General features: G+C 44.7%; 1 protein-coding gene across 3 annotated transcripts; it reads right to left on the bottom strand.

Moving 5' to 3' along the window:
- Positions 1-63: 63 nt before the first annotated feature.
- Positions 64-20,626, bottom strand: LOC146702409 (NACHT, LRR and PYD domains-containing protein 12-like). Of its 3 annotated transcripts, none has more exons than XM_085469069.1 (11): positions 20,511-20,626; positions 19,157-19,252; positions 18,633-18,725; positions 17,911-18,146; positions 16,021-17,809; positions 5,360-5,530; positions 5,082-5,255; positions 1,534-1,710; positions 1,182-1,355; positions 525-689; positions 64-401 (listed from the first exon to the last, which is right to left on the bottom strand). In XM_085469069.1, the coding sequence occupies exons 2-11, from the start codon at positions 19,237-19,239 to the stop codon at positions 395-397; spliced, it is 3,069 nt and encodes a 1,022-aa protein (XP_085325195.1). In that variant the 5' UTR covers positions 19,240-19,252; positions 20,511-20,626; the 3' UTR covers positions 64-394. The 3 variants fall into 3 exon arrangements, with proteins under 3 accessions (XP_085325195.1, XP_085325196.1, XP_085325197.1); XM_085469070.1 differs by having other exon boundaries at positions 16,021-17,806; XM_085469071.1 differs by lacking the exons at positions 64-401; positions 525-689 and having other exon boundaries at positions 1,163-1,355.
- Positions 20,627-20,847: the final 221 nt, after the last annotated feature.

The raw sequence follows: 20,847 nt of genomic DNA, 5'->3' as shown, positions 1-20,847 counted from the left end.
GTTAAAATCGATTTTTTTAAACCCACCTCCTAACTACAAGCACAAAACTCACAGAAGACAAAGTGACAATAATAATAACTTCATTTAAACAAAAAGAAGAATTTTTCTTTTTTTACAAAAACATGGAGCTCACAGCGAACACGACCGGGATGCTAATTAAACTCTAACAACGAACAAACAGTAAAAAGTAACAACATTTATTCCATGATGAAAACAAGATGATAACAAAAACCAAACCAGGACGAAATGTACTGATACTTTTGTCAGTGTGTATAAAAATGAGATAATAATGTTGCGGAGAGATGAGGTCCAATCAGAACCAACCAAGCTGCGGAGAGACAAAAAGAGGGCAGGTATCTCTGTGCATCTTACTGGCTGTCAGCTACATCCAGCTTTATCTCCTGCAAAGATCAACACAGACAACAGCCATCACCATCATCTTTAGCTACATCAAGCTCTGGGATATACTGCATACATAATAATATACATGTAACACAGTGTTGCTGAAATCAGCAGTGACTCACTCCACTCTTAAGTCTGGAGTCTCCACAAGATCAGACAGCTGCTTCACGTCTAAATCCTTCAGGTTGTTGTACTTCAGGTCCAGCTCTCTGAGATGAGAGGGGTTGGACTTCAGAGCTGAAGCCAGAGAAGTACAGCTGATGTGTGACAAGCTGCAGCTCCTTAAACTTTAAAAACATGCAAGTTTATTTATCAGCGTTTCAAACATCTGAAGCCAACATGCAGTTTCAAACAGTGAAAAACACCTCTCATTAATACGGCCGACAATATGTTACTTCCTCTAAAACACCCTTATGCCAGAACTCATGCAGACTAATTACATGTCAGGAGAAAAGCTAGTGCTAGAGCACAGAGCCTACATACTTCATGCAGGACAACATTATTATTTTCAGTTTGTCTACTTTAAGATAAAGCTGGAAGGCTATAAAAGTGTAAGGACATATTTATCTCTGAATATTTCAGCCAGTACAGTTTTTATGGATTAAAATCACAAATCATGAGACAATCTTACAACTGCTACTCTGAGAAGTGTCTACGATTGGATGAAAATCACTGAAAACAACAGATTTTACAGTGAAGACTCAGTGGGGTCAGTATAACAGTCATATCTGCAACTGTCACATATTCATTTCAGCAACAACTAAAATGTGATGTCTGACCTCAGTTTCTCCAGTGTACAGCAGGGACGCTCCAGAAACCCACACAGATGTTTCACTCCTGCATCCTGCACATTGTTGTTACTCAGCTCCAGATGTTTCAGATGGGAGGGGTTGGACGTCAGCGCTGATGCTAGATATGCACAGCTGATCTCTGACAAACCGCAGAGACTGAATCTGAAGGGATTCGAAAATATGAAGTGAATTAAAAAGGACAAACTGTCTGCTCCCCCAACCAAACTCTCTATATGTCATTAGTGTGGTCATCTGATTGATCTACTACCTTAGTTGATATTCAACCCACAGTTAACTTTCACTCACAATATTGTCGCACAGAAACATGACAGACTCTGACCTGAGTGTCTCCAGATTACAGTCTGGACTCTGCAGAAATCCACACAGCATCTTCACTCCTGAGTCCTGCAGGTTCATGTTATAGTTCAGGTCCAACTCTCTCAGATGGGAGGGGTTGGACTTCAGAGCTGAGACCAGATGGTCACAGCTGGTTTCTGATAAACTGCATGAATCTAATCTGAAAAAAGAATAAAACACAACAGAAGTTATTTTACTTCCATGAAGCAAAAGCGTACACAGTGAACGTCTCTGTGAGTGCTGCGAGTTTCATTTATACACTTCTTCCAATGTCACCCTGGGAAAAGATATGTGTGTGACGCTCTTACACTCACACATGAGTCTAACTGAGCTCTGCATAACAGAGAGCAGAGGAGCCACAACAAGGCCCGAGAGGACAGAGACAGAGGGACACATGTCTTCAGCTCATTGTAGAGAGTGCCGTATAACTTTAAAACAAAAAACTGGGATATACCTAAATGATCAGTCTACAGATGACGCTGATAACCGAAAACATCCGTTAAAAACCAAACAAACAATTAACCAAAAATGGATTCTTGTATAAAAAATAAAAAAAAAAACGACCTGCAAAGATAAAAATGATCCAAAGTGTTTAATCCTCCTTCAGTGTAAAGATGGATGAAAGTCCTAAATCACACTGTGAAGCCAGAGTGATACAGACGGACACAGCTGCAGGAAAAACAGGAAATAGGAAGGAAATCTGCCTCTGATAATATCCTTGGATTTCAAAGTTTAAAAGCATTCATACGGGGTTAAGGAAGGATTCTGATACTGATTCTGAATACAAATCCATCCATGACCCTCTACTCATGGGGTCTCCTCCTCTCTAACTGAAAACCTCCAGGAGGCGTCCTAACCAGAGGCCCAGAGCGTTTGAATCGCTATACTCTATATATGACTCTTTCGATACGAAGGAGGAGCAGTTCTACTCTGAGATCCGTCTGGATGTCGAAGGCCCTCATCTCATGTTTAAGCTCAGCAACATTATGGTGAAATCTGGCCGGTTGCATTCACGACCTTCCTCTTTCAGTTATTACCCAGATCTCATGACTACAGGTGAGGGTTGGAAAGTAAATGGACCGGGAAAATGAAGGCATCATCTTTCAGTTCTGCTCTTTTCACCACAAGAATCCAATATAACACCAGCATTATGACAGAACCATAATATTTGAAAAGAGGAGTTAAACTCCCACAATCCCTTCATGGTCAGGATGAATCTGCACTGCACACATCTAATCTAAGGTTTTGATGTGATGATATTTACACTCCCATCAAAGCCACTCGAATCACCAGAGTTCAAACATCAGAATACTATGATAAAAACCCAAATGAGGAAGGTCTCTACTTGAGCTGCAGCTGTGGAATATTTAAGTAATCTTGATTTCTATCAATTATTCTGTTGATTCATGGAGTGACTGGATAAGAAATACATGTTTCTCATTAATGAGCAAACATTCAAAGGAGAAAAAAAACAAAACAGGCCTTTCACATTGGTTTCCATTCTGCAAAGTTTTTCTGTTGCTGAAAACAGACGTTATGATGGCATAGATGTTAATTAACCTTAATAATAATTAGGTGTCCTACCTAACATCCCTCAGGTTAGTGAATCAGAGTCTTACTGGCCCATCTACATTTTTATTGGGTCCTGCAGTATCTTAGCTGTTCCCAGGACTGCGCTCTTCTGGACAGAGATCTCCGCTGTTGTTCCCGGGATCTGCTGGAGCCACTTGCCTAGCTTGGGAGCCACTGCACTGGGACCACCATCACCTTCACCCTCCACATCCTCTCGAGCTCTTCTCTGAGCCCTTGGTATTTCTCCAGCTTCTCGTGTTCCTTCTTCCTGATATTGCTGTCATTCGGAACCGCTACATCGATCACTACGGCCGTCTTCTTCTGTTTGTCTACCACCACTATGTCCGGTTGGTTAGCCACCACCATTTTGTCCGTCTGTATCTGGAAGTCCCACAGGATCTTAGCTCGGTCATTTTTATTCCCGTTGCTCATAAATATGTTTCTATTGCAGGTCTGTTTTTCCATGTTATTATATTATTATTATAAATAATTAACCCAGCCTGCCCCAGCCCCTACAGTTAGTCCTACAGTCGTATGTAAATATTAGGGCTGGGCGATATGACCCAAAATTCATATCTCGATATTTTTTACCTGGACGGTGATATAAAATATATATCTCGATTTTTTTTTAAAAGCCATAAAGTAAGAACAAAAAGAGTTCTTAGTCAAAGCTGTGGCCCAGATGTCACACAGGCACTTTTATTAACATAGAGCAGATGTACATAAAATTTACTCAAAAATAAATTATGAGCATTTATTAAATAATAATGCTCCATAAATAAAAGAAAACAATGTTGTTTTTGTGCATAACAAAAAGCTCACAATTGTGCAGTCAAAATGTAAACTAAAAGACACTGAGCATAGTAACAAAGACAGATTTCACAGCTGCTCTGTTCCCAACTTGTACTGCGTGACTGACAGCATTGAGTTTGAAATCCTCTTCCTAACCACGTCTCTTAACAGGTGCCATTTATAGTCCTTATACACAGTAGGGTAATATTACGTTGAAGCACAGTACGTATCACTCCGCGAAGGCTCCTCGGTAGCCGTAATGCTCCGACAATCCATCAAACCAAAGTCGTACTAAAACATTTTTGACAGATTGCTGAGCGCTGTGTACCACATAAAATCGGTTCGCGGCCATCAAGCACAAACAGAATTCATACATAAAGCACGCTGTCAACTTTTGAGAAAATGCAAGGATTTTAGGCTGCGCAGCGCCTCTGGGCTGCATGGCGTTAGCGTGGTTAGCTAGCTAACACGTTGACGGCGTCCAGCCCCACGCATGGGGCGATGTGCTCGTTAACGGAGATTTGCCATGTCCATCTTGTCGCTTCCTGCAGGTGAAGCAATGGGGGAGGACGGGCGAGGCCGAGTAACGTTGCGTAAAGACAAAAGTGGACGTAAAAGAGGCAAACTTGCGGCTCCACAAGTATAATTATAACGTAACATAGACTATATCGATATAAAGGATATTGTCACACCTTATATCTCGTATAAAAATATATCGATATTTTTTAAAAACTCGATATATCACCCAGCCCTAGTAAATATAGCTATTAAATCTTATGTGAGTGTGTACTATGCTAGTGCTGTGAATTACAAGAAGAGAGGAAACCTAATGGTAGGGGACCAGGGGGGTAACCCACCAACCACACACAACCCCACCTTCCACAATCACACCCCACAGAGGAGGCCTTAGCCCACCACAGCCCAGCGAGGTGGAAAAGCAGCCCCAGAGGACCCACCCAGGTGGAAACCACTGGGAGTTACTATTAGGTACCAGGCAAAAGGTGCAACTGCAGTGAGGTGGGGTCATAGTAGAGGAGGTGGAACCAAGCCCACCAAAAACACGGCTGGGCCCCGTACATGCTAACTGTATAGAAGCCGGCTTGCATGGGGCATGCCAGCTCGAGCAGCTCAGGCCTCAACAAAGCCACACGTGTTTCTCACACTGACCTCAGAGTCTGTAGTTTACAGTGAGTGCTTTCCAGATAAGCACACAGACCCTTGACATCGGATTCCTTCTGGTCATTTCCACTCAGGTGCAGCTCTACCAGATGGGAGGGGTTAGTCTTTAAAGCAGAGGTCAAAGCAGCACAGCTCACCTCTGACAGGCTGCAGCCTTTAAGTCTGAATATAAACATTAGAAACAAATAAATTTTAATCGTATTCAAAAAGTAAACTGATATAAATGTTTATTTAATAAATATCACAGCTCAAATCAGTAAACTGACCTCAGAATCCTAAGTTGACAGTTTGGACTCTTCAGTCCGGCGGACAGCTTTGCACCTGAATCCTGCAGGTTGTTAAAGCTCATGTCCAGCTCTGTCAAGTGGGAGGGGTTGGACTTCAGAGCTGAGGCCACAACTTCACAGTGAGTCTCTGAGAGTCCACAAGAACTCAGTCTGTGAACAGAAAATAAAATGTGAGTTATAAAACAGATGTGAAGCATCCAAACAGAAAACAGAGTGATGTCATAATCTGATGTTTTGGAGGAATGCTGTCTCGTTTCACTGTGCACTGTACCACTGAACATGGTTGAAATGAAAATAAAGCCACTTGACTTGAAAAATAGTATATCGAGAGCTCATTGAGAAGGAAACATCTGCATTAAAAGGACTTTATGATGCTGGAAGGTCTTTGAGACAAATAGGATTAAAAATTTAGTAAAACACGGCAGATATTTGATGATTGCGTGGGCTTCCATTTCTTCAAACTGTGTGGGCAATCTCTTCTGGACTGAAACTGAGTAGTCATGGGTTCATGCAATGAGACGATGACCCCAAGCATTCTTCAAGTCTGTACAAAGATTACCTGACCAAGAGAAAACAATGTGAAGTATTGGAATTGATGTGATGGCCAAAGTACAGATTTGATTCCAACTGAACAGATCTGGAATTTAGTGGATTCAAAGATAGGTTACACAAAAGTTTCATCCAAAGCAAGTCTCTGGGATCAGCTAGAAACAATCTGGAACTCAACGAGAAAAGAGACGGTAAAGATGTTTAATTTCTGCCGCACCACATTTAGTAAACGTTTAACTTACATTATTATAACATAACTAAGATTCTAAGAAATCTTTATTCTTGATTCAAAAACTCAAATGTTGCAGGAAAAGCACAAACAGAATGGAAAAGTAAGATCTTGGCTCCGACTGTGAAGTCATGCATTGTGTTGCATTGAGCAGGTTAGCTGGGCATGTTGTAAGGATGGTAAAAAGGAGATACCTCCCATGCGTTCATCACACTGCAGTGCATGGTGCTCATTACCCACTCCTGGGGTCCGTTCTTCGTACCTCGCTAAGTAAGTTAGCTGGATTTGATTGTTGACGATTTCGCGTGATCTTGGATTGTTCGGTTCTCCGAAGCTCATCCAGGACTTGCTGTCATAGCAACAGATCCGTAAGCGTAAACCTGCTTGGGAGCAGGCTTACTTTATGTAAACAGGATTAGATCCCGGCCACTCAGGTATGTCCGCTTCATTTATAAGAAAGCAACAGCGATATATTTCCACTGTTTTTCCATAAATAAATATTATCAATGTAACTAAAGATAATGCAGTATTTGATTCTTTCATTGATTTCATACAGATACATACAGGTCACTTCCTAAAAAAAAGGAAATGTACTATTAATCATTCTATTTCATGTATTTGATTATTTCAGATGTAATTCATATTTTAGAGTAGTAATAGTAAACTAGAAAAATTTGCATTTCCTGAGAAAATGCTGTGTGGATGCCTTAACGCGTAAGATGTCTGCTGAAAAAAGCTGAAAAAGTTAAAAAATTGCAAAAAGTTGTGTGGCGGTGAAGAAACTGAAAATTTTGCAGAAAACAGGTGAAGAAGCAGAAATTTTTTGCTGAAAAGTGGTGAAAAGCAAAGATTCTACTGAAAGGGGTAAAGAAGGAGAAATTTTTGCTGAAAAGTGGTGAAAAAAAAAATGTTGCCCTGAGCAGGATTCGAACCTGGCCCTTCTGGTCTCAAGGCAGCAACTTGTCTCACTAAGCCAAACTCATTCTCACAAAGAAGAGGTGGAGAGACTGACAATTTTGCTAAAATGAGCAGAAGCTGCTGAGAATTGTTATGAAAAGAGGTGAAAAGGCTGAAAATTCTGCAAAAAAGATGAATCAGCAGAATTTCTGCTCAAAGGAGGTTTTTTTCTTAAAACAGCTGAGATTTATGCTGATAAGAGGTGAAAAGCCGGAAAATTTTGCAGCAGAGGTGAATAAGATGAATTTGGGCTGACAAGAGGTGAAAATTCTGCTCTTTCTGCTGAAAAGAGTTGAATGAGCAGAATTCTGCTGAAAAGAGCAGAAGCTGCTGAGAATTATGTTGATAAGAGGTGAAATGGTTGAAGATTTGGCAGAAAAGAGATAAATCAGCAGAATTTCATCTCATACTCATGTCACTGAGCCAAACTGGTTCTCATATACCTGAAAAAAGGTGAAAAAGCTGAAAATTCTTATTAAAAACAGCAGAAGAGGCTGAGAAAACACTGAACTTTCTGGTGAAAAGAGGCAGAACAACCTGGTTCTGCTCAATTTCAGTCCACCAATCAGAGGTACTGCTTCTGTCTGCTTCATCAGGCTGTGTACTTGTATGTATTTCTGCCATGGACTGTTAACAAGAATCTGAGGTCCATATTAGAAAAGCTGCTAAAATCATTAAACTTTGCCGAAATGTAATAAATTATCAATATGAATTACAGGCCTGTGATAGTGTATCAATTTTTAGTGAAAAAAAAACATGTGGGCCAAGGTGGAATTGAACCCATGAACTTTGGTCTGAAGATCCGTTTCATTACCAACTGCGCCACTGGGAAAGAGAGCGGGCGCCTGGAAAACAGGGTGATGAGCAGTCAGAATTAGATCGCGCTCAGAGGCGAAAAACGCCGTTTTTTGGAGTTACAAAACGTCGTGTAACTCACAAAACTAGGTGGGATAGAATCATAATTCTTGTACTGGGTGAATCAGCGGACTTTGGTGAACTTTGACTGTGATTTTCATAGCTCTTTGTAACTTTGTCGCGGAGATATGACGAGAGAAGAAACGGCTTCATTTTCAGAGTTTGAAAACTGAGAGGAGGACAGATTTCCTACCCTCAAACAAGTCTAACTCATCTCAGAATGGTAATAGGTGAGTCTGTGAAGGTTCTCAGTCATCCAGGTCATCGTAGTCAAAGGAGCTTGCAAAGAAAAGCGTCTGGACTTCTTTAAGTTGCTTGAAGACGTTTCACCTCTCATCCGAGAAGCTTCTTCAGTTCTAAGGTCAAATGGTGGAGAGTCCCAGATATAAACCTAGTGGGAGTTTCCCCCCACAGAGGGACAAAAGGACCCCCTGATGATCCTCTAATCGCCTGAGCCAAGGTGTGAAACTGGGTGTGGGTCCCAATCAGCCAGAGTTTCGGGTGAGCTCATTGTGAAACCTGGCCCCACCTTATCATGCGAATTCCTGAGGTCAGATGGCCCAGGATGTGAGTGGGCGTTAAGGCGTCTGGGAAGGGATCTCAAAACTGGATTATAGATGGCAGAGAGGTAATAGGTGAGAAATAGGTGAGAAAATAATTCTTGAATTGTGAGCGTCAGGAGTGTCTGAAGATATACGGGGACAAGCCTCATGTCTTAACTTTGCTTCGTTAAGGAGATATGACGTGGGGGTAGGGACAGGCTTAGGGCGTCGGGGGGTTCCCCGGAGGCATCTTCCTTGGGGGGCTCAACCCGGGGTAGCGGTCATGTCCGGTTAGGGGCTCTGTTGGCTCTCAGGTGACTGTTTCCTCGCGGCTGCGTGCAGCGGGGCTAGGGGAGGGTCTGTGCTGACGGACGTGGGTTACTGACCTGGTAGCCTGGCTGCCCCTGGGTGGGTTCGGGATGGGCGTGAGGTTCTGGGGGCGCTCCGTCTCTGGGCTGGGACCCGGACCGGGCCTCGGGGGCTTGGGTCCTGGTTGGTGTGTTGCCGGGGTTGTGGGCGGGTGGGTGCATGGGGGCCCAGCCCTGGAGCAGGGTGACGCCGGTGCGTCGAGCCACCTGGGGGGCTCTTCAACTGGTGGGGGAGATTGTCACATCTTGCAGGAGCTTTCCTCTCCTCAGGAGCTCCCTCTGCAGGAGGGGGAGATACAGGAGAGGTGGAGGAAGATCTCAGCCTGGGTGTTTGTCTTATGTAGTCTGGAAGATGAGTGGATGGTGGGGTAGTGCAGTTTTCTCTGTGGTGGGGTTGGGTGGACTGTCCCGGGCTCTGTGGGGCCGGGCGGCGCTGCTGCACTGGGCCCGGTCTGGATGGGCCTGGGCCCCCTTTCCCTGGCGGGTCGCGGAGTGTGGGGGTGCCTACTGGGGTCAGCGGGGGAGCTGGCCCCAGGGAGGGGTCACTTGCCCCTCCCTTCCTTCCCTCCCCATCTCCAGCTGCCTCCCTCTTCGGCTCCACCACAACCACCAACACATGCAGGGCCTTGGAGTAGGGGTATGTCACCAGGGTGCAGAGGAGGCTAACCCCCCCCCCCCCCCCCTCTGTCCCCTTCTGGCTGCCTCTGCCTCAATTTTATCCCACAACTTAGACATTCACATTACTCACACTCTCATTACACATACATATAGGATCTTGGGGGTGGGCACGATACACGGAGTCCAAAGTACCATCAGGGTGTACACCCCACCCCTGGCATCGTTGCCCACCTCTCAATTTTAAATACACGTAGACATTGAGGGCTAGCAGGAGGGACCATGCGCTTACCTGCTGCTCTCTGGCAGGTAGCTCCATGCCCTCCTGGGTTTTAAATGCACCTTAGAACACACATGCATCAACATTACAATGAGCGGGTGGAGGGAGGTTTAGAGTCTTCTCTCACCCCCATTCTCTGCGACCTGCTGGAGCAGGGGGGCTAGGACTAGGAGGAGGAGTTGGCCGTCCGACTGCGGTCTGGAGTGTGGAGCCTTCCTGCTGCTGCGGAGTCGGGGCGGTCTGCCTCCCCCCACCGCAGGGAAAAGGGAAACACCACCTGGGTCTGGGTGCAGTTCCCCCCTCCAGGGGCGGGGGCACCTAGACCCGGTTTGTAGAGTACGCTTGGGGAGTGTGATCGTGTGTACAGCGTCTCTTCATGTCTGTCTCCACGTTGGTTGAGTGTGGAGTAAGTGCATATGAGAGCATGAGGGTGGGAATGGATGTTTGTGTCTGTGTGTGCCTGTATGTCTGTGTCTATATGTCAGGTTGGGTGTCAGGCGCCACCTCTCTGGGGACATCTCAGGCCCTCCAAGGTTTGGAGGCCTATCTCGCCCTACCACCACTTCCCCTGCCAGTGGCGGACCCCCTCAGACATCGGTGCGTTGGTGGTTCTTTGTGTCCGGGGATGGGCGTCCAGGTACACACCGGCTCACTCCTTGGCGGCCGCTTATCGGGGCCTGGAGCCTGGGGCTCGCTCGGGCCACTTCGGAGGTGGGGTGCCCCCGGCCTCACGGCCTGGGGCTCGGTCACTCAGGCGCAGCTGGCTGCCGGCGGAGCTCACGGGCGCGTCACTGCAACTCCCCCTGGCTTCTGCTCTGCGGCTGCTGAGTGAGCCCTCATCTGGGACTCTCCTCAGCTCTTTCCGGGACAGTGGCGCAGCTGCCCCTCTGTGGGTCTTCCTTGGTCTCTTGTGTTCTGGGGGCCTCTGGATGTCTGGAGTTTTGATCTCCTCCACACCTGCTTCACGCCCTGGAGGACGGGGCTGTGGCCCCCCCACACCCTCTAGCAGATTATTACATGAAGGAACCTTTTAAAAAACAAAAAACAAGCGCGTCCATGCTCACAGGTGTACACACGGGTGATCACACCCACAAACTACACCCTTTTTGGCTCCTACCTCAAAGCACACTGTGTTCTGTTGATCTTATGTGCTGCACAATAATGTTTAACATTTAGTATTTACTGTCATATTCCCATATATCATTGTGATGTTGTTTATTCTATTACTCTTGTTCTCTTCTGCTTGCTTTCTTTTTTCTTTCTCAGCAGGTGATCCAGGTGATTGATATATGCATTTTTTTTCCTCTGCCCATTCTGTTGGTTTTTGTCTTTTGCCCTTCTCCCCCGTCCCTCTTCTCAGCTGTTTCTCTTTCCCTCTTTCTTTCTCCCCTTCTTTCCCCCAGTCAAGTCTGTCCCGTATTCAGTAAGTGAAAATAAAATAAACAATAAAAGGTGAATCAAATGGACCATTATGGCAAGGCTGGGATGGTCAGTTTGGTAAAGTAAATCCGTTGGGCATCTTTCTTTGCCTTTAGACAACAATTCTGATGCAACAGAGCCAAACGGGACAGGCCAAAAGAAAAAAAAAAAAAAGGAGATATGACGATTTGAAAATGCCTTCAGTTTCAGTATTTGGGTGGATGCCGTAGGCATCCACACTATTGAGATCCTGTTTCTCTTTATTCTTTATCCTTTATTATTCTAGTTGCTCCGTTTCTTTGCCGCTTAACTACTCCCTCAGTTTTCAGCCGATTTTTACCATTCAAACTCTAAACTGTTCTGCTATTTCTGCTTTCGACTGCTATATCTTTTGGTACTTATTACTATTATACTTTTTAAAATATTACACTTTTTTCCTTTAATTTGTCCCATTGAAATGAATGGGAAACTTCTACAATTCTGCTAAAACTTGCTTGTCTTTGAAACTTAACTACTTCCTCATACTTTCACCTAGAAACTCCATTCAAACTTTAAAACGTTCTCAGATGATTGGGCTATTCCTGTGTGATTCAGCTTTTTCATATCTGTTACCGTTTTCATGTAATGACTCTTTAAGTTTTCAGTTACAACTTTGTGATTTTTCAGAAAATACATGTGTTGCTATGGTTGCTATGCAATTAACTCCCACTGCACACTCGTCCGTTCTGAATTTTCTCTTCATGTCTGAACAACTCCTTGCTACTCGCTCAATTTCCACTCAACTTCCACAAATTATACATCAAAACGTAGGTATTTTTGCTGGCTTTAAGACAGTGTCACTATAATTATTGTGAGAGTTACGTTTTTTTCACAATTTGCCTCGAAGTGACACATGGTCTAAAAACTCCCCATTCAAAGTCTATGGGGAGGTTGTGAAACTCAGAGCTGAAATACTGAAACTGAAGGCATTTTCAAATCGTCATATCTCCTTAACGAAGCAAAGTTAAGACATGAGGCTTGTCCCTGTATATCTTCAGACACTCCTGACACTCACAATTCAAGAATTATTTTCTCACCTATTACCGTTCTGAGATGAGTTAGACTTGTTTGAGGGGTGGAAATCTGTCCTCCTCTCATTTTTCAAATTCCGAAAATGAAGCCGTTTCTTCTCTCGTCATATCTCCGCGACGGAGATACAAAGAGCTATGTAAATCGCAGTCAAAGTACACCAAAGTCCGCTGATTCACCCAGTGCAAGAATTATGCTTCTATCCCACCTAGTTTTTGAGTTACACGACGTTTTGTAACTCCAAAAAACGGCGTTTTTCGCGTCTCACCGCGATCTAATTCTGACTCCTCATCACCCTTTTTTTCAAAGCGCCCGCCCCCTTAGAGGTGGCGCGATTGGTAATGACACCGCTCTTCAGACCAGAGGTCGTGGGTTCGATTCCACCTTGGCCCACATGTTTTTTTTTTAACTACAAATTTATACACTATCACAGACCGGTAATTCATATTGATAATTTATTACAATTCTGCAAAGTTTAATGATTTTAGCAGCTTTTCTAATATGGACCTCAGATTCTGGTTAACAGTCTATGGCAGAAATACATACAAGTACACAGCCTGATGAAGCAGACAGAAGCAGTACCTCTGATTGGTTCCGCAGTTTCACCTCTTATCAGCACAAATCTCACCCTCTTCTGCTGTTTTCACCTCTTTTCTGCTAATTTGAGCTTCTGTTCCACAGTGCACTCAGCCTCTTCTGCTGTTTTCATTAGAATTTTAAGCTTTTCCACCTTTTTTCAGTTACGTGAGAACCAGTTTGGCTCAATGAGTAGCTGAAAAATATCAGCCTCTTCTGCTGTTTTAGCAGGATTTCAGAGTTCAGCTTTTTCACTTGTTTTAAGCACAAATTTCAGTTTCTTTACCTCATTTCACAACAAAGTTCTTCCTCTTCACCTCTTTTCTGCTAATTTGAGCTGCTGCTCCACAGTGCACATTTTCCCTCTCATCATATCTTTGCTTGTGACCAGAACTCATTTGGCTCAGAGGGTAGGGCATCTGTCGTGAGACCCGGTGGCAGAGGTTCGAATCCTACCTGTGACAGCTGCTACACATGTTCACTGCTTGCATGCGCTCTGCTTTCTTGACACTCTCCAGTGTGTCATTACACATACAGCCATCTTCAGCAAGCACTTCTTTTCAACTCGGCTTTTTGCTTCTTTACCTCTTTTCAGCAGAAATTATTCCTCTTCACCTCTTTTCTGCTAATTAGAGCTCCTGCTCCACAGTGCACTTAGCCTCTTCTGCTGTTTTCATTAGAATTTTAAGCTTTTCCACCTTTTTTCAGTTACGTGAGAACCAGTTTGGCTCAGTGAGTAGCTGAAAAATATCAGCCTCTACTACTGTTTTAGCAGGATTTCAGAGTTCAGCTTTTTCACTTGTTTTAAGCACAAATTTCAGTTTCTTTACCTCATTTCACAACAAAGTTCTTCCTCTTCACCTCTTTTCTGCTAATTTGAGCTTCTGCTCCACAGTGCACATTTTCTCTCTCATCATATATTTGCTTGAGACCAGAACTCATTTGGCTCAGAGGGTAGGGCAGCTGCCGTGAGACCCGGGGGCAGAGTTTCGAATCCTACCTGTGACAGTTGCTACACATGTTCCCTGCTTGCATGCGCTCTGCTTTCTTGACACTCTCCAGTGTGTCATTACACATACAGCCATCTTCAGCAAGCACTTCTACACCTCTTTTCAACTCATCTTTTTGCTTCTTTACCTCTTTTCAGCAGAACTTCTTCTGATTCACCTCTTTTCTGCTAAATGTTTAGCCTTTTCACCTCTTATTAGCACAATACTAAGCAGCTTCTGCTAATTTCACCAGAATTGTCAGTCTCTCCACCTCTTCTTTGTAAGAATCAGTTTGGTCCAGTAAGGTGAGACGCCGCCTATAGATCAGAAAGGCCAGGTTCGAATCTCGCTCAGGGCAATGTTTTTTGTTTTTTCAACTTTTTCTGCTTTTTTCAGCAGAAATCTTCAGCGTAAGGCATCCACACAGCATTTTCGCAGGAAATGCAATTTTTTCTAGTTCAGCTCTGAGTTTCACAACATCCCCATAGACTTTGAATGGGGAGTTTTTAGACCTTGTGTCACTTCAAGGCAAATTGTGAAAAAACCGTAACTCGCACAATAATTATAGTGACACGGTCTTAAAGCCAGAAAAAATACCTACGTTTTGATGTATAATTTGTGGGGCTTGAGTGGAAATTGAACGAGTAGCAAGAAGTTGTTCAGACATGAAGAGAAAATTCAGAACGCACCAGTACTCACTGTGAGTTAATTGCATAGCAACCATAGCAACGCATGTATTTTCTGAAAAATCACAAAACTGCAACTGAAAACTTAAAGAGGCATTAAATGAAAACGGTAACAGATATGAAAAAGCTGAATCACACAGGAATTGCCCAATCATTTGAGAACGTTTTAAAGTTTGAATGGAGTTTCTAGGTGAAAGTATGAGGAAGTAGTTAAGTTTCAAAGACAAGCAAGTTTTAGCAGAATTGTGGAAGTTTTCCATTCATTTCAATGGGACAAAAAAAAGGAAAAAAGTGTAATATTTTAAAAAGTATAATAGTAATAAACACCAAAAGATATAGCTGGAATAAGCAGAAATAGCAGAACAGTTTAGAGTTTGAACGGAGAAAATCGGCTGAAAACTGAGGGAGTAATTAAGTGCCGAAAAACGCAGAGCAACTATAAGAATAAAGTTTAAAGAGAAACAGGAACTCAATTGTGTGGATGCCCTGTGAGGGCATCCACACAATTACTTCGCGTAATCAAGATGAGAGACCACGGCTATAAAAGCGAAGGTGGATTTGGGAAGCCTGTCGCAGCCATGTCCTGTCCGTATACGCGAGCCACCCATTGCGGAAGGTGCAAGATTGATAAGGAGAGTCCTCAGAATTCAGCGTATATTGCGGGACAGACAGGATCCTTTAGCTCAGCGCGACAGTGTGCTCATAGAGAGATATCGATTTTCCCGTGAGGGTATTATTCACTTAACCAACTTGTTGACGAGGGGTGCATTGTGGCAATAGTAGCATTGTAAAGCGCTTTGGGTGCCTTGAAAAGCGCTATATAAATCCAATCCATTATTATTATTATTATTAAATTACTTACGAGTTTAATTTGTCAGCAACTTTCTGCCAGCCCTCTCTCCTTGCTTTTGCAGCCTTTGCAGTGTTCCCTTGCGTTTAAACTCTGAAACTCCTGAAATCCCTCAATCAAGAGTTCTTGCTCTGCTGCCGAAAAATACCGAGCGCGCTCCTTCGACATTTTCGACGACCAATTAAAGGGTTGCTGATCAATGTTTCTACTATCGATGCGTAGGCCCTTTTAAGCCACCCAGTGATCTCACATTACTTCATCCAGCTGTACTAATCGTCAACAACAGGTGTGTTCGGAGAACCGGATTAGCGAGCTCAAAGTTGGCGCGATGATTTGATCTTGGATGTAGTAAGCGAGGTACGAAGAACGGGCCCCTGGCTGAATTACATCATGTTGCAATCACAGAACAGAATTATCACATCAGGTGTAAGACAAAAATATCTAACTTCTGCTGCACAATTTCAAATTCTCTCTAAGTGACACTTCGCCATGTTGGTGCAGAGCCCACAATATGGTGGGAGAGGGAATACAGTCTGCAAATATACTGGGTGTGTTTCTACACTGATTAAGGATGTTAATGAGCACATCTGGACTCACCGAGCCTTTCTGCAGTTCCTCACAGCTGGAATCAGTCTCAGTCGTCCGTCCTCTGATGTGTTGTATTTCTGCAGGTCCAACTCATCCAGAACCTCCTCTGACATCTGCAGCATGAAGGCCAGAGCTGAGCAGTGGATCTCAGAGAGTCTCTTTGATCTGTTCTCTGACTTCAGGAACTCTTGGATCTCCTGATGTACTGAGAGGTCGTTCATCTCCATCAGACAGTGGAAGATGTTGATGCTTCTGTCAGGAGAGATTTTATCACTGTTCATCTTCTTCAGACTCTTAATGACTCTCTGGATGGTTCCTGGACTGTTCTCCGTCTGACCCAGCAGACCTCCTAAGAGTCTCTGGTTGGACTCCAGACAGAGGCCATGAAGGAAGCGGACAAACAGGTCCAGGTGGCCATTTTTACTCTGGAGGGATCTCAACATACTTTTTGACAGAAACTCATGAAGCGATGTGATGTCATTCCAGATATCCACAAAGTCCCTCAGCACCTTTGTCTTCCTGCTGGTGAAACAGTGGAACATGTAGACTGCAGCCAGAAACTCCTGAATGCTCAGATGAACAAAGCAGTAGACTGGTTTCTGGAAGATCACACACTCTCTTTTGAAGATCTCTGTACAAACTCCTGAGTACACCGAGGCCTCTGTCACATCCAGACCACACTGCTCCAGGTCTTCTTGGTAGAACATGATGTTTCCTTTCTCCAGATGTTCAAACGCCAGCCTCCCCAGCTTCAGAAGAACTTCCCTGTCAGCCTCCGTCAGCTCCTGTGGACTCGTCTCATGTCCCTCGTGGTACTTGTTCTTCTTCCTCTTTGTCTGAACCAGCAGGAAGTGTGAGTACATGTCAGTCAGGGTCTTGGGCAGCTCTCCTCTCTGCTCTGTAGTCAACATGTGCTCCAGAACTGTAGCAGTGATCCAGCAGAAGACTGGGATACTACACATGATGTGGAGGCTCCTGGATGTCTTCATGTGGGAGATGATTCTGCTGGACAGCTCTTCATCACTGAATCTCCTCCTGAAGTACTCCTCCTTCTGGGCGTCAGTGAAGCCTCGTACTTCTGTTAGCCTGTCAACACATGTAGGAGGGATCTGATTGGCTGCTGCGGGTCGGGAAGTTATCCAGACGAGAGCCGAGGGAAGCAGATTCCCGTGGATGAGGTTTGTCAGCAGCTGGCTGACTGATGACTTCTGTGTGACATCAGACAGCAGCTTCCTGTTGGTGAAATCCAATGAAAGTCTGCTTTCATCCAGGCCGTCAAAGATGAACAAAAGCTGAGAGACAGCCAGCTTCTCTGCTGAGACCTTCTGTAATGTTGGATGGAAAACATGGAGCAGCTCCAGAAGACTGTACTGCTCATCTCTGATCAGGTTCAGCTCCCTGAATGAAAGCAGAACCACCACACTGACATGTTGGTTCTCCAAGCCCTCTGCCCAGTCCAGAGTGAACTTCTGCACTGAGAAGGTTTTTCCAACACCAGCCACGCCGTTGGTCAGAACCACTCTGATGGGTCTCTGTTGGTCAGGTAAGGCTTTAAAGATGTCCTGGCACCTGATTGGAGCGTCATGGAGGGCGTCCATCTTGGAAGCTGTCTCCAGCTGCCTCACCTCATGTTGGGTATGAACCTCTTCACTCTGTCCCTCTGTGATGTAGAGCTCAGTGTAGATGGTGTTGAGGAGAGTTCTACTTCCTGTTTCATCACTTCCTTCAGTCACACGTTCACATCTCCTCCTCAGACTGATCTTATGTTCATCTAAAACCTCCTGCAGACCAACATCTGCTGAAAGAAAGAAAAACAGAAAGAAAACTCTTCAATGTCTGAACAAGAAGAAGTCCAGTTTTCAGAAATGAGTCCATCAGCAGACAGATATTCAGTCTTACTTTGTACACAGCTGCTCTGACTGGCTGTCTGCAGTCCAGCTCTGGATCTTTCTCCACACTGGGGACAGGACCAGTCTCCCAATGAAGCAGACTGGTCCCAGTATGAGGAGATGCACTGTCTGCAGAACCAGTGTCCACAGCTGGTAGAGACTGGATCCTTCAGGATGTCCTGACACAAAGCACAGCAGGACAGCTGCTCCTCCTCACAGACACCGCTCCTCTTCCTCTTCCTCTCTCTGTGAACACATTTCTTTATCACTAAAATCATCGACTGTCAGTGACAAACATGCAGATTTGATGACACTGTGCAGAAGCTCTGATGGTCACAGAGAAAAGTCAAAGTGGACAAACTTCTGTTTGAAAAAGTGTTTTGTCTCAGGTAAACCAGGGCCATCACAGGTGACCCCGCACACCAGCTGATTGACCTGGTCAGTGTCTCAGGTCAATCAGGTCTCACACCTCCAGACTCACTCCCTGCCCACCCACCAATATGCACCATGGGCCAAGTGACCCTCATCACTCAGGCTCTATTCAGACCAAGTCCTTTCACCCCTCCAAGCACGCTGGAATCTGTTCTCTAACTTGTGCCTTTCTGTTGTCTGGTTTCATTCTCCCCTCACACACAGACAGTTTAAAGGTCGCACTCACAGATCGTCGTGTAAATGATTCACTGAACAAGACGGACTCCATCAGTCCATGCTACAGAAGAAACTGCTTCTTACTTTGAGGGTTCAGGATCACTGCTGAAACATGGAGGTTCTTCATGACTCCTCACGGACAGATAGCATGTTACTGGAGACTGTGACCTCTGACCTCTGCAAACACACACACACACGTTTTCATTTGTATCGCTCTAACAACAGTCAAACGACCTCCTGCAGTAAAGTGAAAATAATAAAAACCTGATCTGCACTGTTTGTCCACACGAGTATTTTCCTACTGTTCTGGGGGACGCTACACAAGGAGGCCTCCCGATTTTCCCAGTCACAGCAAACACCACACACTCAGGCTTCACCTGAGGACCTTACCTGATTCTGTTTCCTGCAGCTGGTGAGTGAATACATATGAATACATACTGTTCGCCTGATGTGTGTCTGGTTTGGTGACATGTGTAAGTGTGCCTGACATTTCAAAGTAAAAGTATTTAGTAGTCAGTGTGAACAAACAGCTACACTAACAGGATCCATGTGACGTCACAGGTGAGTGTATCAGCTGTTACAGTCGTCATTACCCAGCGCACTCTTACTTTGGAGGCTCAGGGTCACTGTTGAAATACGGAGGCTCTTCTTGGGACCACCTGCTCCCCTCTGCTCCCTCCTCTTCCTCCATCACCGTCTTCACTCTGAGAGGAGAGAGTAAAGTGATCCCAGGCTATCAGCTCTGCACCCACGGGTGTTGTGCCTGACTCTTCCCTCCACGGCCCACGGGATGATGATTATGTTGTAACAATGCGCGTAATTAAATTTCGCGCGTGTAGACCTCGACAGCCGCGCGCACAAAGAAGCCCTCGTGCACCCGCGAACGTCTGCTTTGCTTTCCACGCGCTGCTGCAGCGTCGCGCTCTCTGCTCGGAGAGAAATCCCGCTCGTGTAAATAAAATTAATTTTGGCAGTTTGGAGGCGGACCCCCGTAGTCCTAATGTGATTGGTCACTTTGTGGACACTTCAGGTTCCTGCGTTAAACCGAGTTACACTGTTTTCAACGGCATTTATTTTAAACGTGAAGAATAAAGTTCGCTGAATGAATTATAGTGATGGTGAGATGAAGCCTCATGATGAACTGAAGCTTTCCATCCAATTGGTCGACTCATGGTTCGAAGCATTGTGATGATTCATTTGCTCTACTGCGCCATCAAGTGGACAATTCAAGTGAAGCGGGCTCTTTGATTATAATGATGTGTAAACCTTATGTACATCTGGATAATGACACAAACTAGTGTTTGGTGCTTCACTTTTTAATAAACTAAAAGACAGAAATCAGATTATAGGATGTGTAGTGTTGTTTATTTATATTTTGGTGTTTATCATTTGTGATATTTATTACTGTGTGCATACTTTATTAGGAGAGACAAAATTAAAAAAAAAAAACATCTCTTCCTTGCTGGTTCCATCGAAGAAGAAATGCACAAGTAACTATGTAGCACGTACGTAATCCAATTCCACAACACGGTGTGATGGGGAATCAGCTGTTTTCCTGCCCATGTTATTTCGAATCTGGCGCGAACCGATGAACCAGTCCCTGAATCAGTCACGTGGTACGGACTGCCCGCGAGGCCTCGAACGTCACTGCATACGTAATCAAAGCAAGCCTCGATACGCGCTTCAGAAAAACGCCCCCGCGATTACCCGACGCACGATTCGAAGCTTCGACACACAGGACACATCACTAATGAATTATTGACAGTGACTGTTTGCTGTGCGGTGACCGCTGTCATTGGATTACTTCATGTTAATGATTCTACTGAAGCGTCTGCACTGACGTGCGCGCGGCTGCCGAGTTCTGCGCGCGCCAAACTTAGTTGCGCACGTGAAATGATTTGCTCTGATTATTTTCTTGCTCTCGCATTTGTCATGACATATCAATCAAGTAGATACTCTTACAGGAGGTCAGTTTGGGGTCACCATCCAGCCTCTGCGTCGGATCCACGTCCTCCTGATGAGTCCGGGGTCTGAACTGACCGCCAACAGGTCACGTGATCCGGCTTCCTCTTCTTCCTCTTTGGAATAAGGTCGATTATCGAGATGTGGGCGTGCTACTGCTCCCCACCGGTAAACAGAATAAATGCTGACAGTAACGGAGACACCAATCTAAACGTTTCCATCCCGACGAGGACGCAGATCCGGCTAAAGTGGTTTTATTGATGTTTGTTTCTTGTCTCATTAATCGAAGGTTCATCTGAGAGACAAACTGATGTTTAGCTCTGTGAGATGAAACAGA

This window comes from Copadichromis virginalis, linkage group LG9 (assembly GCF_057382275.1).
Source record: "Copadichromis virginalis isolate Kocher_CV1m ecotype Utaka linkage group LG9, C_Virginalis_male_GT1.1, whole genome shotgun sequence".
Lineage (NCBI taxonomy): Eukaryota > Metazoa > Chordata > Actinopteri > Cichliformes > Cichlidae > Copadichromis > Copadichromis virginalis.
This window is presented reverse-complemented; position numbering and strand designations above follow the sequence as displayed.